The sequence below is a fragment of the Dermochelys coriacea genome, chromosome 7, assembly GCF_009764565.3.
Source record: "Dermochelys coriacea isolate rDerCor1 chromosome 7, rDerCor1.pri.v4, whole genome shotgun sequence".
NCBI lineage: Eukaryota > Metazoa > Chordata > Testudines > Dermochelyidae > Dermochelys > Dermochelys coriacea.
This window is the reverse complement of record NC_050074.1, coordinates 86,484,556-86,500,934: the sequence shown is the minus strand read 5'-3', so window position 1 is coordinate 86,500,934 and position 16,379 is coordinate 86,484,556. Positions and strand designations below refer to the sequence as shown.

Below are 16,379 nucleotides of genomic sequence, written 5' to 3'. Positions count from 1 at the left end.
ATTGAGAGGTTCAGAGGACAGGAGGGAGATCAAGGCTGAGGCAGGGGTATGGGAGGGGGTGCAGGCTCCAGGCAGCGCTTACCTCAAGCAACTCTTGGAAGCAGCGGCATGTCACCCCTCTGGCTCCTACTTAGAGGTGCTGCCAGGTGGCTCTGAAAGCTGCCCCATCTGCAGGTGCCACCCCCACAGCTCCCATTGACCGTGGTTCCCTGGCCAATGGGAGGTGCAGAGCTGGCGCTTTGGGCAGGGGTAGCATGTGGCTCCCCCTGGGTGCCCCTATGCATAGGAGTCAGATCGGGGAACATGCTGCTGCTTCCAGGAGCTGTGTAGAGCCATGGGAGGCAAGGAGCCTGCCTTAGCCCTGCTGTGCCACTGCCCAGTGCTACCAGGGTCCCCTTTTTTGATTGGGCTTTCCAGTCGAAAACCAGACACCTGGCAACCCTACCCTAAAAAAGGTAAAACTTTTAGTGCAGGTTGTAATAGGAGTTGTGAGATAATGCATAAGGTCTTGCAACAGAAGAAGAAAAACTAAAATTCACCATCTAAAGCCAGGGAGCGCAGACTCCACAGATGATCATTTTCATTCCCAGAAGAAAGAAAAGGAGTACTTGTGGCACCTTAGAGACTAATTTATTTGAGCATAAGCTTTCGTGAGCTACAGCTCAGTTCATCGGATATATTCGGATGCATCTGATGAAGTGAGCTGTAGCTCACAAAAGCTTATGCTCAAATAAATTTGTTAGTCTCTAAGGTGCCACAAGTACTCCTTTTCTTTTTGCGAATACAGATTAACACGGCTGCTACTCTGATTCCCAGAAGAGAAACTAAAATTGAAGGGAGACTATTGCAGCAAGTCAATACTATTAGAGTTTGCCTTTTTCATTCAGAAGCTGATTCATACTTAAATTCAAGGGTAAATAAAAATGACAAGTTTGAATTGAAATTCCTATTTGTGTTACAAGTGTGTATTTATATAATTTCTCTGCATATAATTTCATTGCCTTCTGCAGCTCTTTTTGTGTAGCAGATATATTAATTTTGACAGTAGCACTATGGAGGTTGTATGCGAGTGACTGATGACTATTAGCACAGAGAAAACAATGGCATCTCACTCACATTCATTCAACTCCAAACACTAAAAGGGAACAGACATAGCCCCATAATGGTCTGTTAGGGAACCCAAGACAGTGGAGATTCCAGCCTTTCGGATGACAAAACTATACCAAACCCCTGACCTCTCCTCTCTATTCCAGGGATTCAGTTTAAAAGCTTTAAAGATGCAATGTGCTGCATTTGATCCAAATCTACAAATTTCTTCTGAATATGCAGTAAAGATAAGGAGCTTATGCAAGTTGTAAGAAAGCCACCACCTGTACAGAACTCTTATGTAGGCATGCTTTAGGCTGACCAGACAGCAAGTATGCAAAATCGGAACAGTGGGTATGTGTATGTGGGGGTAATAGGCACCTATATAAGACAAAGCCCCAAATATTAGGACTGTCCCTATAAAATCAGGACATCTGGTCACTCTACCATGCTCATACCCACCACCCACTTCCTCTCCCCTGCAGCCTGGTCCAAATGTAATCATGGATAAGCTAGAATTGTGACCCTTGAGCAGGGAAGGTTTAGGTCCAAACTAGGCTTGCCTGGAGCTATTGGTATATGGAAGCTGATATTCAGGGGAGGAAAGGAAAGTGAAAGGCACACCAATACCCTTATTACATGGGGGTTTGGAACTTGCTTAGGTATCCATCCAATAGTGATAAGCTGCAAACTCCTAGGAAGGCACTTTCATAAGATAGTATCTAATCAAAGCCTATCAGTCCTATTGTCAGTGCAGAGGGCGTGCTGTTGAGTGGTGAGGTATTTCCTTCCAAGTACCATTTTATGACAGTTCAGGGCAGAGGAAATGGCTGAGCCATTTGAAGTGTATCCAATTATACTATTTTGCAGGTACCAGCCAGTACTCACAAGTCAAGATGCAATGTGTTTGATTTACTAACCTTATACAGACAGACAGCTCAGCCTCCTCCTCTATTTAGTCAGATCAGAAAGGATCATGCCGCTTACCTACACAGGAGCATCCACTCATTGCACCATTTCACTATTTGCCATTGTTGACTTTAGGTAACTTTGCCAGAACCATTCTTGTAACAAATGAAAGTTAGATGGAAACACTACACTGTGGCTGTTTGAGCTAATGAAATCTTTCATGGCAGAAATGATCCTGGCAGGCCTGAGAGCCCCTGGCTGGCAGAAGGTGAAAGAAAAAGCAGATCAGCACTTCCTGATGCTGGGAAGCCATTGACAGCCTGACACATGCTGCAAGATCCCCATCCGCAGTTAACTGAAGGATGTGTGCTCCAGATAAGCCTGGACATGGTGCCAAGATTAATTGAGAGTGTGTCAAGGACTTCTACTTAGATAGCTCTTGTTTCTGTAAACAAGCTGTCCCAGGACAAAGCACTCATGCTCCACCTAGACTGAATTCACAAGATTTTAATAGCCCTTCATTTGGCACTACTATGGAACTTGAACCACACGTGTGAAGAAAAAGTACTCTAAAATGAAAGGTCACAAAGATTAAAAACAAAGTGTTGAGGAGGCAGTACAGTCAGCTCTGAGTTTAGGATGGGCGAGGGGATAATTCCATTCCCTATTTGGCAAATATTCTATTGGAAGTTTAATTATACTAATTAGCACCTACACAGCATTCATCCATAGAGCTCAAAGCACTTTATAAGGTAAAATAAATTTCCCCAATTTACAGATGGGGAAATTGAGGCACAGATCTTGAACTTTCCCAAGATCACAAAGCTAGTCAATGGCAGAACTGGGACTAGAACCTACCTCCTATTTCAGTATCCGGCCCCTTGGATCATGCAGGCAAGACTGATACCTGCCTCTAATGCTCTAGATGTGGAAACCAAAATTTGCAACCCTTCTTATGTACATCAAAGAATGCTCTGGTCTGGCCTTCTGCACTTAAGGATCTAAAACAAGGATGTCAGTGTGAGATCAGGAATGATTATGTAGAGTGAACTGGCTAGAGTTGCCAGGATTCAGTGGCAACATTGTTTTATGGGAAATGCTCACCATTGCCCTTTTTTAAAAATTAAGTTTCTAGTTTGCTAGAACACAAAATTAAGGCCACTGGCACACACAGCCTAACCACACATACAGCATGGCTTTCAACTCAAACAAAAATATAAAGAATTAAATAAGCTGATCCAATAGCTCAGTTAGTAGAGGAAACCTAGCCACTTTACTTGATGGGGTGTGGTACAAGATATCCTGAGCCAACAGCAGCTTCAGGATTGCTTACCAGCCTAGGGCAGTTCTGGTATATTACAGAAAAGACATTGGAGTTTGTACATTAGAGAAATGTGAGAACTGCAAAGGCAGCTGCTTGTTATAAAATGGATGACCAACAGCTGGTCTATGGAAGAACATCACTGCTACCTATAAGGAGAAGGGAAAGGTTAGATGCACCTCTGGATGGACAGACCTCCAGGTTAGGGTCACCTGGGGCAAGGCAGAACTTGTCTAGGGAAGGGGTATAACACTCCACTCCCTAAAAACACACTTTTAAAAAGAACAGTCACGTATCTTGGAAGTGATAAGCACAGAGCCTATTGTCTCAGCAAATGAGACTTGAACTTGGGAGAAAAAAAGAGCAGATGAACTAAGGCAACAGGTCTCATAATTACAGCTGCTTCCATCTTGCTAGTGACAGATTACACTGGAGCTGGTGCATGCAGTGTTGCATTAGGCAATGTTGCCTATGCTTAAATTGATAAGAAATTTCATTACCACCTGTTTGGCTTTTAAACAGAAGAGAAATTACATGCAAAAAAGTGGCAGGAGCTCTGAGTTTTTTGGCACTTCTCAGACTGTAACATGGTAGCGGTACCCTCCTCCTTGTGTCAATCAGATGTGCATTTTGGTGGGGCTAATGGGCAGGGAGAATCAATCAGGTAAGGACAACTTGCAGGAAACAGACTTACAGGAACACCAGAACAGACAACCAGCCCAGTAGAAGAGTGTAGAATCAGTAACTTCACCTCACCTCCTCCCTCCCTTGGACTCTCCTCTGGAATGATAAAGGCTGTAGGGAAAAGTTCCTTCATGGATTTCCTTGCCTTGCAATAGGGATTTTAGCTTTTAGTGGCTACCAGAGGTAGGCCCAGAATACTTTTGGATGCCACTTCTGCCCAGTTCTTTATGTAAAGTATGTTCCAGATCGGTGTGTCTAGAAGAGGTTAGGAACTAATCTAACTACAGTATTAGAAAAAAGTTGCTGTTACCATACAATTAAACTTTATAAAAATTGACTGCAATTATAGATAGTAAAAACACAGACACTTTCAACCTGGTTTTAAACCCTAAAAGGGGCTGAGTGTGTGAATACTAGCCAATAATCTATTCCACAATCAAACAGGAGAAAGTCCTCTGGAATCTAGTGTGTTGAGATTGTAACCAGGACAAACGAAATACCCTGCTAATTATGATCTTAATAAGCAGCCATGAATAGCAGGTAAATGTTTGTGTCAAACAAACTACAACTCAGCCACTAAAGTCTTAAAAGGCTTTAAATCTCTGAATGCCCAATTCCAATGTAGAGCCTTTAAAATTAAAAAGGCTGGGGATGGCTTGAGGTCTAAGGACGCAGGTTGCTGCGTTCCGGATGAGCTGCACTCTGGATATATTGTTATGCTGGAGTTCCAGCTTGCCAAGATGTCGCTGGATTTCCTCAACTTCTACAGTGACGTCTACTGTTCACAACAAAGGTGGTAACGGTAGCACGAAGCTTTTACAGAAGCACTGTTGATGCATCTTGTGTGACATAAGATGGTGACAGCTCCATTTGAGTCTGAGAAGGAAGGTTGGTGCCTGCATCAAAATGGTCTAAAATGAGATAGTCAGGGGAATGCAATTTGAATGAAAAGAAATAAGGGGAAATTAGGAGTTCAGCTGCAGTATGAGGGACGCTCCCCCCTCAACCAGAGAAAAAGTTTTTTAAGAACACGAATTCAAAAACTGAATAATTATTTATTGTTCCAGAAGTACATTGCTTTATACATATTTCATAAATGATACAGGATTTTACACATGTTCAGTTTTTTTTTTCTTTTAAGTAAGGATTTTTCTCCATGCCCCTCCCTCACCCCAAACACACAGCAAGGTTTCAGATACAAGACTGTGTTCGTTTTCTTTCCCTTTAAAACTCAGCACGCAAACAGGATAAAACAGGTAAAAAATAACCCACATAATGTAATTAAAACAAGAAGACAGGGAAAATGTAGGGAGAAAAAATTAGAAACATGCATCCATTCTGTCCAACATGCCACCGAATGAGGAGAGGCAGCAACAATCCCATCTGTTTTTCCATATCTGCAAGGCACCTGGCATCTTAATATTGTTTTTTTGTTGTTCTTTTTTTAAAAATGGTTCTCCAAAAACTGGAGCCTCTCATCAAGACACAGTGAGAAGTAAGAATGAACTATCAAGAGAAACCCCCATCTTTTTGTGTATTATGTATGGAGCCCTATTTCCACCTCCATCCTGTTTCCACAATATTTATCAACAGGATGAGGGATCCATTTTGAATGCAGTTATGTGCTTACAAATCAGCTAGTTTCAGGCAAGATGGAAAGCAATGTGTCAGTTTTCCAACCCCAATATCTTTTTTTAAATAAGAATGGGGAAAAGCAATTAGCCTCCACTAAGAAATCCTGACCCTTGGGCATCAGAGTTCATTGAAAGCTAGCTAAATAAGGGAGCGAGCTAGCAAATCAAAGTGGAATTCTGTATCTTTTGCTATGGGAACCTTGGCCTTTGACAAAGCCTGAAGATATAGCAGTGTACCACAAATGAGACCCATTACACAAGCAGTCGAAGTTAATCAAATTTAATTTAATTTTTCCCATCCTGAAACTGCTTGGTTAAGTAAGAGTCATGATTCTGAGTCAATTTCCTAATCCTTGAAACCTTCAAGGTTTGGTCATCCAGGTGGCTACTAGATTTGGGGTGGGAAAGATGAAAACCTTCCTCCCTTAAGACTGAGTATAAAAACCTCTCATGCAATGTTACCATTATTTCTAGAAGTAGCTCTAGAGCACTGGGACACTTCACAGTTGAAGAAGGTATTAAGGAATAATCCAAAAAGTGTCCATTATCAAACATTTAGAACAAAGATAGTTCCATTTATGATTTGGATAAAACTCAGTGTAACAAACAAGTAATGGAAGAAGTCAGTGAAGGGAATGCGGGTGGGCAGGGGAAACTCATGATTTTCAGTAGAAAGCAGTCTTGCAGTAACTTTACAAAAAAGGTACTAGTTCTGACCAGGACTGTGTGTTAATGGTGATGGAGCTCATTGTCTGATCACCAGCCATAGCTACAGATGGCTTGTTTTTTTTGGTGAGCTTTGTTATTGGTATGTCAAAAATCAAAAAAAGGAAACAATTTAAAAGAACTCAGCAGGCTGCTGGTGCATTATTGAGAGGCAGACCCTGCAAAGCTGGAAGACAGCCCCCCAGCATTACATTCTCATTATGAAAACCCCCAATCTTGTATTTGTACACCATTTTCATCCAGATACAAATGCTTGCATGTGACAATATTTGCCAAGCCCTTTTTGAGGCTAACATTCCACAATGCCCGATCTTCAGATTTAAGAGATTTCCCCCCCCCCCACGGTCCTTTTTTGTTTTAAATTAAAGGTAAAAACCCTCCACCCCCCACACTACCTCCCAGCTTCCACCTTTAATTAAATGCTTTAATTAAAAAGGCAAGAGCTATGAACAGGTTCTCTTTTTGCTGGGATCCAGACATTCTTTGCTGATCAGTCTTTATCATTGATTTGCTGGACAGGCAGGTGAACCTGCAGTGGGTCTCGAAGTCTCTTAAGATCCAATTCTGCCTAAAAATAAAGATAAAGTATAAAGGACAGGTTTCTTAAAACATCTTCAATTGCCAGTGCCTGCCCTTCAACCCACGGGTGCCATAAGAGTAAATATCCAAAGAGGAAGTCTTAAAGTCACAGTCTGAGCATCAGCAACAGATATTCTGGTCATTATAGTCACTTACTGACAGCTTTCTACACCTAGAACACTACTCATCTGTTCTGATATTCAACCATTAAAAAAATTAACGTAACAGAAGCCAGAATCCATTGAGACAAACTAGTGTCTTAAAAAAAACCCAAACAAAAAATACAAAAGTCAAGGAACTACCATTGTGAAGTCTTTGCAAAATGACACAACAGCTATAATCCCTTCTGACTAGGGACCGTCATTTTTGTTGAGTTTTCTTATAACCACTTGTAACCTCCTGAGACAGGCGGTGCAAACATAAGAATGGCCATACTGCATCAGACCAACGGTCAATCCAGCCCAGTATCCTGTCTGCCGACATTGGCCAATGCCAGATGCCCCAGAGGGAGTGAACCTAATAGGTAATGATCAAGTGATCTCTCTCCTGCCATCCATCTCCACACTCTGACAAAAACAGGGACACCATTCCTTACCCATCCCAGCTAATAGCCATTAATGGACTTAAGCTCCATGAATTTATCTAGTTTTCTTTTAAACCCTGTTTTAGTCCTAGCCTTCACAACATCCTCGGGCAAAGAGTTCCACAGATTGACTGTGCGCTGTGTGAAGAACTTCCTTTTATTTGTTTTAAACCTGCTGCCCATTAAATTTTATTTGGTGGTCCCTAGTTCTTATATTATGGGAACAAGTACATAACTTTTCCCTATTACTTTCTCCACACTACTCATGATTTTATATACCTCTATTGTATCCCCCCTTAGTCTCCTCTTTTCCAAGCTGAAAAGTCCTAGCCTCTTTAATCTCTCCTCATATGGGACCCACTCCAAACCCCTAATCATTTTAGTTGCCCCTCTCTGAACCTTTTCTAATGCCAGTATCTTTTTTGAGATGAGGAGACCACATCTGTATGCAGTATTCAAGAGGTGGGTGTACCATGGATTTATATAAGGGCAATAAGATATTCTCCATCTTATTTTCTGTCCCTTTTAAAATTATTAACATCCTGTTTCCTTTTTTGACTGCCGCTGCACACTGCGTGGACGTCTTCAGAGACCTATCCATGATGACTCCAAGATCTCTTTCCTGATTAGTTGTAACTAAATTAGCCCCCATCATATCATATATATAGTTGGGGTTATTTTTTCCAGTGTGCATTACTTTACATTTATCCACATTAAATTTCATTTGCCATTTTGTTGCCCAATCACTTAGTTTTGTGAAATCTTTTTGAAGTTATTCACAGTGTGCTTTGGTCTTAACTATCTTGAGCAGTTTAGTATCGTCTGCAAACTTTGCCACCTCACTGTTTACTTCTTTCTCCAGATCATTTATGAATCAGTTGAATGGGATTGGTCCTAGGACTGACCCTTGGGGAACACCACTAGTTACCCCTGTCCATTCTGAGGATTTACCATTTATTCCTACCCTTTGTTCCCTGTCTTTTAACCAGTTCTAAGTCCATGAAAGGATCTTCCCTCTTACGTTCTTATTAAGACACACCCAGGGAGACATGAACTGAGTGGATGAAAAGTCTTTAGCCCTTAGTTGATCCATAGCGTGTAGGTGGACAGAAACAGAGAAAGGAGGAAATCTAGACTCAGGCCTTCTGAGGCATAAAGTGCTCCAAGCACCTCTAAAAAGATGCAAGTTTGTCAATAGTTTCTCAGAAGCCCTTACAGATACATGGTTCCTTTTTCAGACTCCATCTTTGAACAGCAGTTGCACCTGTTTGCTTGTGCATAGCACATGCCAAAATATTAAATCCAGCTAATGGTTTATTGATGGCTATGACAAGAAAGTAGACTGGAAACCCAAATTAAGACAAAGGCTATCATTCTACTTTCATTTGAAGTGCACCCATCAATAATGGTTAAAAAACACAAGTGGGGGGCGAATTCTTTCGTTTTTACTCCAGCCAAACTTTTAATTACCTGAGCAATTGCATCCTTGAGTTGATTGTATTTCTCTAGGTCAAAACGTGTCTTTTTGGCTCCTTTATGGAAAAATAATAAGTACTGTCTGTCTCTGGCATCTGGGTAAACATACTCCTGCAGAGAGGGGGGAGAGAAGCCGGGGGGGGGAGGGAGGGAGGGAGAGAGGCAGAGATAAGAATTAAAAACTTCCAAACGCAGGCTGCTACAAGCTCAGCATATATTGGAGGGGCTGAATTGTTACTGGTGATTGAAGTGTGGGTTTACTTGCTAAATGCAAGCAGCCACTCCACTTCTCCAAACACTCACCTGTCTCTGAACCTCAATCTTGACTTGCAGTAGCCCCCCCATGCCCTAAATTTGGGACTCTTTTGAGAAGGAAGAGTTAAGTGTGCCAAATCATCAAACTGTGGGGTTCTTTTGGGATGCTGGCATATGTGCATGTGATGGGGTGTCCTCCCCCACACTGGCCATGCAAGAACTGAATTAGGCCCAATCAGCTAATTAGGCTGCAAAGAGGAGCTTTAGGCTAGATACAGGCAATTAGAGAGAAGCTCACCAGCTCCACTGCCTAGTTCCTAGCCTCTTTGGAGGAGGAGGTCACCAGAAAAGTCACTATATTTTACAGAAACTGAAGTGATCTATCTATATTCCACTCTTCGGGTGCATGTGCCCTATGCGTTGAGATTGGAGTCTTTTGGTCAGTAGTGTCTGCTGGGGCTTAATCTGTGCCTTACATGTCCTTGGGCTCCTGTATTGACAGCATAGTGTGGAGTGGCCGCAACTGCCACTAAGTTCCTTCACCACTGCAGAATCCAGATGGTAAGGACTCCATAGTAACAGGAAGAAGGGTGGGTTGTGGAATACATACAACACCTCTGCAAGGTAAATAACTTTTCTTCAAGTGCTTGTCCATATGTATTCTGCTCCTCATGACTCACAAGCAGTGTTCTGATGTGAAAGCAGTGGGTACTTGGAGCCAACTTAAATAAAAATTATGGCAAAGCTCTGCCAAAAGACGTGTGGGAATCCAAGGGATTAGAGAATTAGCATACATCAGTCCTAAGGACCACAGAATCAGAAATGCATCCAATAAGATCCTAGGCTTAAACCCCTTCTGGAACAGAAGTTGAGATGCTTGTTACATAAGAACAGGCATCCTGGGTCAGATCAAAGGTCCATCTAGCCCAGTAGCCTGTCTTCCAACAGTGGCCAATGACACTTATCTCCAGACACCCTCAGTATGGAGGTGGTGTCTGTTATCACTTGGACAGTCAGTCTTTGACTCAATGGTAGAAAGGTAGCACAGGTTTGTGAACTGTGCTGAGAACATTTATATGTACATTTATAGTTGAGTCAGAGTCCCACAGACTTGTGGCCAGAAGTGAAAGTAAGCCGGTCCGGTCTGGTCCAGAGTACCGGTAAAAAAAAGATGCAGTAGTGTACTGGCAAATAAATGGAGCATTCAGTTCTGGCTTACTTTCACCTCTTTTGGCTGCAGAACAAAAAAGTTCAAACTAAAAGCTAATAAAAGCTCGGAAAGGGAAAAGTCACTGTCACATTTGTTTGTTGTTTCTCTTCCTCTCCTCCTCTAGCCAGGCTGCCGATGGGCTAGGCTCCCCGTTCCCCTGATCCCCCGCACTCAGCAGGGGGTGCAGGAGCTCCCCTCTAGCTTGTAGCAGAGAGCAGGAGGACTCGCTGAGGGAGAAGCCTCCCCAGGTAGCCTGCTGCCTGCATAAGAAAAGTTTAAATTTAGCTTTCAGAGTAGCAGCCGTGTTAGTCTGTATTCGCAAAAAGAAAAGGAGTACTTGTGGCACCTTAGAGACTAACAAATTTATTAGAGCATAAGCTTTCGTGAGCTACAGCTCACTTCATCGGATGCATTTGGTGGAAAAAACAGAGGAGAGATTTATATACACACACACAGAGAACATGAAACAATGGGTTTATCATACACACTGTAAGGAGAGTGATCACTTAAGATAAGCCATCACCAACAGCAGGGGGGGGAAAGGAGGAAAACCTTTCATGGTGACAAGCAGGTAGGCTAATTCCAGCAGTTAACAAGAATATCAGAGGAACAGTGGGGGGTGGGGTGGGAGGGAGAAATACCATGGGGAAATAGTTTTACTTTGTATAATGACTCATCCATTCCCAGTCTCTATTCAAGCCTAAGTTAATTGTATCCAGTTTGCAAATTAATTCCAATTCAGCAGTCTCTCGTTGGAGTCTGTTTTTGAAGCTTTTTTGTTGAAGTATAGCCACTCTTAGGTCTGTGATCGAGTGACCAGAGAGATTGAAGTGTTCTCCAACTGGTTTTTGAATGTTATAATTCTTGACGTCTGATTTGTGTCCATTCATTCTTTACGTAGAGACTGTCCAGTTTGGCCAATGTACATGGCAGAGGGGCATTGCTGGCACATGATGGCATATATCACATTGGTAGATGCACAGGTGAACGAGCCTCTGATAGTGTGGCTGATGTGATTAGGCCCTATGATGGTATCCCCTGAATAGATATGTGGACAGAGTTGGCAACGGGCTTTGTTGCAAGGATAGGTTCCTGGGTTAGTGGTTCTGTTGTGTGGTGTGTGGTTGCTGGTGAGTATTTGCTTCAGATTGGGGGGCTGTCTGTAAGCAAGGACTGGTCTGTCTCCCAAGATCTGAGAGCGCGATGGCTCGTCCTTCAGGATAGGTTGTAGATCCTTGATGATGCGTTGGAGAGGTTTTAGTTGGGGGCTGAAGGTGATGGCTAGTGGCGTTCTGTTGTTTTCTTTGTTGGGCCTGTCCTGTAGTAGGTGACTTCTGGGTACTCTTCTGGCTCTGTCAATCTGTTTCTTCACTTCAGCAGGTGGGTATTGTAGTTGTAGGAATGCATGATAGAGATCTTGTAGGTGTTTGTCTCTGTCTGAGGGGTTGGAGCAAATGCGGTTATATCGTAGCGCTTGGCTGTAGACAATGGATCGAGTGGTATGATCTGGATGAAAGCTAGAGGCATGTAGGTAGGAATAGCGGTCAGTAGGTTTCCGATATAGGGTGGTGGTTATGTGACCATCGCTTATTAGCACCGTAGTGTCCAGGAAGTGGATCTCTTGTGTGGACTGGTCCAGGCTGAGGTTGATGGTGGGATGGAAATTGTTGAAATCATGGTGGAATTCCTCAAGGGCTTCTTTTCCATGGGTCCAGATGATGAAGATGTCATCAATGTAGCGCAAGTAGAGTAGGGGCATTAGGGGACGAGAGCTGAGGAAGCGTTGTTCTAAGTCAGCCATCAAAATGTTGGCATACTGTGGGGCCATGCGGGTACCCATCGCAGTGCCGCTGATTTGAAGGTATACATTGTCACCAAATGTGAAATAGTTATGGGTCAGGACAAAGTCACAAAGTTCTCCCTGAAAAAGCACAAGAACAAATCCGCACAGACACACCCCTGGAGCCCCGACCTGGGGTATTCTATCTTCTACCCAAGATCCATAAACCTGGAAATCCTGGACGCCCCATCATCTCAGGCATTGGCACCCTGACAGCAGGATTGTCTGGCTATGTAGACTCCCTCCTCAGGCCCTTCGTTACCAGCACTCCCAGCTATCTTCGAGACACCACCGATTTCCTGAGGAAACTACAGTCCATTGGTGATCTTCCTAAAAACACCATCCTAGCCACTATGGATGTAGAAGCCCTCTACACCAACATTCCACACAAAGATGGACTACAAGCCGTCAGGAACAGTATCCCCGATACTGTCACGGCTAACCTGGTGGCAGAACTTGAACAAAAAAAGACATCTTATGTGCCCATCATTTATTGGGATTGCCACTTTGCAAGCGGGGCAAGACTTCGAGGCAGGAGGCTTAGGGAGGGGACATTATTAAGTTCCACTACTGGCAAACTCATGATCAGAAAAGAAAAAAAAAAAAAAGTAAAATTAAGAAATTTATAAACAATTTATAAACTATCAATATGTTGCCAATTGGCAACTACCAAACTATCTCAACCTAATTTACTCTAATATGTACACAAATATTTACAGAAAAGCAAGAAAGGGATCAGTAAAGAGGTGTAAACTGAGAAGCTCCATCTTGGAGCCCTGGCTGGTGAGAAGGAACCATTGCCCTTCAGTACCCTCTGTACAGGAGCACAGGAACACTCAAAGCGTATGCATGGTCCTAGTGGACACTGCTGGCCAAAAGACTCTGATAGACTACATGGGGTGCACATGCACTTACAGTGGAATACATATAGACAAGTATTTGAAGAAGAATTGCAGATCTTCAAACAGGTGAGTATGAATGGGTTTTTCTACAGCCTTGGATTGCGAGAAAGGGGGTGCAGACAGGCAGAAAGGACAAGGAAGGTGGTTGGATGGAGAGGGAGCTGGATGGGCACTACAACTATTATTGTACTTCTCATCCATCCCCTCAAAGTGCAGCTCTTATTACTCCTTAAAATACATGGGAGATCAGAGACATGAGAAATTACCCTACTTTCGAAAGAAGAAAGAACTGGGCAGTAAAACCAGGAAAAGAACCAATCAAACACATTCTTCTAGCTTTCCTGCTGTGCTCTATAAGGTAAGGACCCTCCCTGATCTGCAGGAATAAGGTTCCAGGCTGATCTAGTTCCAAGTTATTATATGCTAATCACATGCACAGAGAACACCTACTGATAGTTCTGTTTTATCATGGCAGACTAATAGTACACTTCGACCAACAAGATACCACTTCAGTTATGAGTAGCTAGTGCATATCCAGTAATAGATGAGGATAATTTTCATGTTCATGCCACCAGCAGTGAATGGGGAAGTTTGGTGTGTTTTGGGGGAAGAGAAATAAAGGTATTGTGAAAGGGGGCAGGAAGATGTCCAAAAGGCATGCTTTTCAAAGCTTTGCATGAGCTAAATCTATCATTAAGATGATCACAACACAGAGGGCAAGTCTTACCTGACGTGTCATTACGAAGTAAGCATACATTGCCATTGCGCTACCATAGGTGATAAAGTAGGTGACTGGCTCCATAATGTCCCAAGAGTACTCCCACCAGGTGAGCCGAGCCAGAATCCCAAACTGAGTGGCCATGTAGGCCAGTCCACCCCATAGAACCCAGGTGGTCCTCTTCTCTGCTTTTCTGCTGATTTCCATCCTGACCTAGTGGACACAAACAAACTGTGTTGTATTCTCAATACCTTCTGGGGTTGAGACAATCATTTTGACATCAGGTAAAAATAAAGGTCTACTTTCTATGAAAGTGGTTAGTGTTTACAAGTGCTTGATTTGAGTGTTATAGTTTATGCAGAAAGAGCTCAGGGAGCAAAAAAAATTAACTAGCTTCTTTTGGGTCAACATCTCACATATTCACTTTGACTAAGCTATAGATACATAGCCACGGCACCACTTATATTCTTGTCAAATGTAGATGGCTATGTATGTTTATGATTGTCATCACTATGTTGTTGGTGTGTGCTTTGATGCACTATTTTCAGTCTTTGTCTTTTAATATGCTTTGTTTTAATTGTTTTGTTTAATGGCTGCTCTGGAGATTGTTACAACCACTTATGATATATCCTACTTTCACTGTATCAAAACATTGCTTTGAAACCAATATGGCTCAAAATATTTATTAGCCTGTCTTGTTTGCTTTGTGTTTTCTTCCTCTCTCATCAAATTAAATAAATAAAATGTTTTAAAAATGACAACACTTTTTGCAAAAATGTGGGGTCTTGGTCAGGGGCCAATTTGGGAAGCAACCATGTTTAAAAACATCCTGTCAAATTAAAAAAAAATCATTTAATTTTATTTTCAACTCTATGCAGTAAATGCTATTTATTCTGTGAAGACCATACACATGGCTTTCCACCAACTGAGTGAGCCAGTCTATGTTTCAAATAGTTTTTAAAGCTTAAATGTACAATTAGGGCCACCATTTAAGTTAGACTTCACTATAACCATGAAAGTAAATGGGCTCAGTGGATAAGTAGATTTCCATAGGAGGAGATTTCACATCTCACCTTTTCCAGGGGTGCTAGCTGCTCCTTGAGGTCTTCTAGCCGCCCAATCAACTCCTTTTCCTTGTACAGCTGGTGTTCCTCAATGCACAGAGTAGTGTACAGCTGCTGAACCAATGTCTTTACATCATTCAGTGTGGTTGCATCTTCATGGCTTAAGAGGTCTAAAGAAAAAAGGAGACTGCTTTATGTGCCTTTATCCACATTGGTTATCATGTACTCTTCGAAACAGCTGTGGGAGTCCAGGGATTTGCATTAGTATCCATTCTGCTTGCAGAGAAAATTTATGGAACAGTCTATTGGAGAGCTGAAGCATTCGAGTTTTAAGTAAAGTCATGAAATTTTCTAGGAAGAATGCTATGCTTCAAACTAGAGGCACCTAAAAATTGATACCAACGGCCATACTGCCTTATACCCAAATATTCCACATAGCCAAATAACAGAACAATCTTCATCCCAACACCAAATATGGAATGTTTATTAAAAATCAAGCAAGCCAGTAAAGGAGAGTCATATCTAATTAAATACTAACTAGTATATATTCCATGCAGAAAACCTCAATAATTTTAACATTAAGGTTGAGAAATCAAGCACTATAGAGCCATGAAAAGCAATGTTAAAAGATTGCACGCTTAATTTTAATTCTGCTTGTATGCATTACAGCTGCCTTAAAATATGTTATCCAGTGTTAATTTGTCAATACAAGTTAGAACAAGGGTGGGCGAACTACTGCCCAGGGGCCGCATCTGTCCCTCCAGACATTTTAATTCAGCCCTTGAGCTTCCGCTGGGGAGCAGGGTCGGGGGCTTGCCATGCTCCAGCCAGGGAGTGGGATCAAGGGCTTGCCCCGCTTCATGCGACTCCTGGAATCAGCGGCATGTCCCCCTTCTGGCTCCTACACGTAGGGTTGCCGGGGGCTCTGCATGCTGCCCCCACCCCAAGTGCCGCCGTCGCAGCTCCCATTGTCCAGGAACCATGGCCAATGGGAGCTGCAGGGGCAGTGCTTGCGGATGGGGTAGCGCACAGAGCTGCCTAGCTGCGCCTCTGCATAGGAGCTGGATGGAAGACATACCGCTGCTTCTGGGAACTGCTTGAGGTAAGCACCGCCCTGACCCTCTCCCGTGCCCCAAGTCCCAGCCCTGATCCCTCTCCTGCCCTTGAACCCCTTGGCCTTAGCCCAGAACACCCTCCTATACCCCCAACCCCTCATCCCCAGCCCCACCCCAGAGCCCGCACCCCCAGCTGGAGACCTCACCCCCTCCCATACCCCAACCTCCAATTTCGTGAGCATTCATGGCCCGCCATACAATTTCCATACCCAGATGTGGCCCTTGGGCCAAAAAGTTTGCCCACCCCGAGTCAGAACTTACATAAACTTGTATACAG

At 43.0% G+C, this 16,379-nt stretch overlaps 1 protein-coding gene across 1 annotated transcript in view; it reads right to left on the bottom strand.

Annotated features, from left to right (window-relative positions):
• Positions 1-5,035: 5,035 nt before the first annotated feature.
• The window catches only part of MCU (mitochondrial calcium uniporter), a 143,532-nt gene continuing 132,188 nt past the window's right edge, over positions 5,036-16,379 (bottom strand). The window contains exons 5-8 of the mRNA XM_038409856.2: positions 14,997-15,157; positions 13,933-14,136; positions 8,993-9,109; positions 5,036-6,928 (exon numbers count right to left, since the gene is read on the bottom strand). Of these exons, the coding sequence (XP_038265784.1) occupies positions 6,851-6,928; positions 8,993-9,109; positions 13,933-14,136; positions 14,997-15,157 (560 nt within the window). The 3' untranslated portion in view covers positions 5,036-6,850. The remainder of the gene's footprint in view (positions 6,929-8,992; positions 9,110-13,932; positions 14,137-14,996; positions 15,158-16,379) is intronic.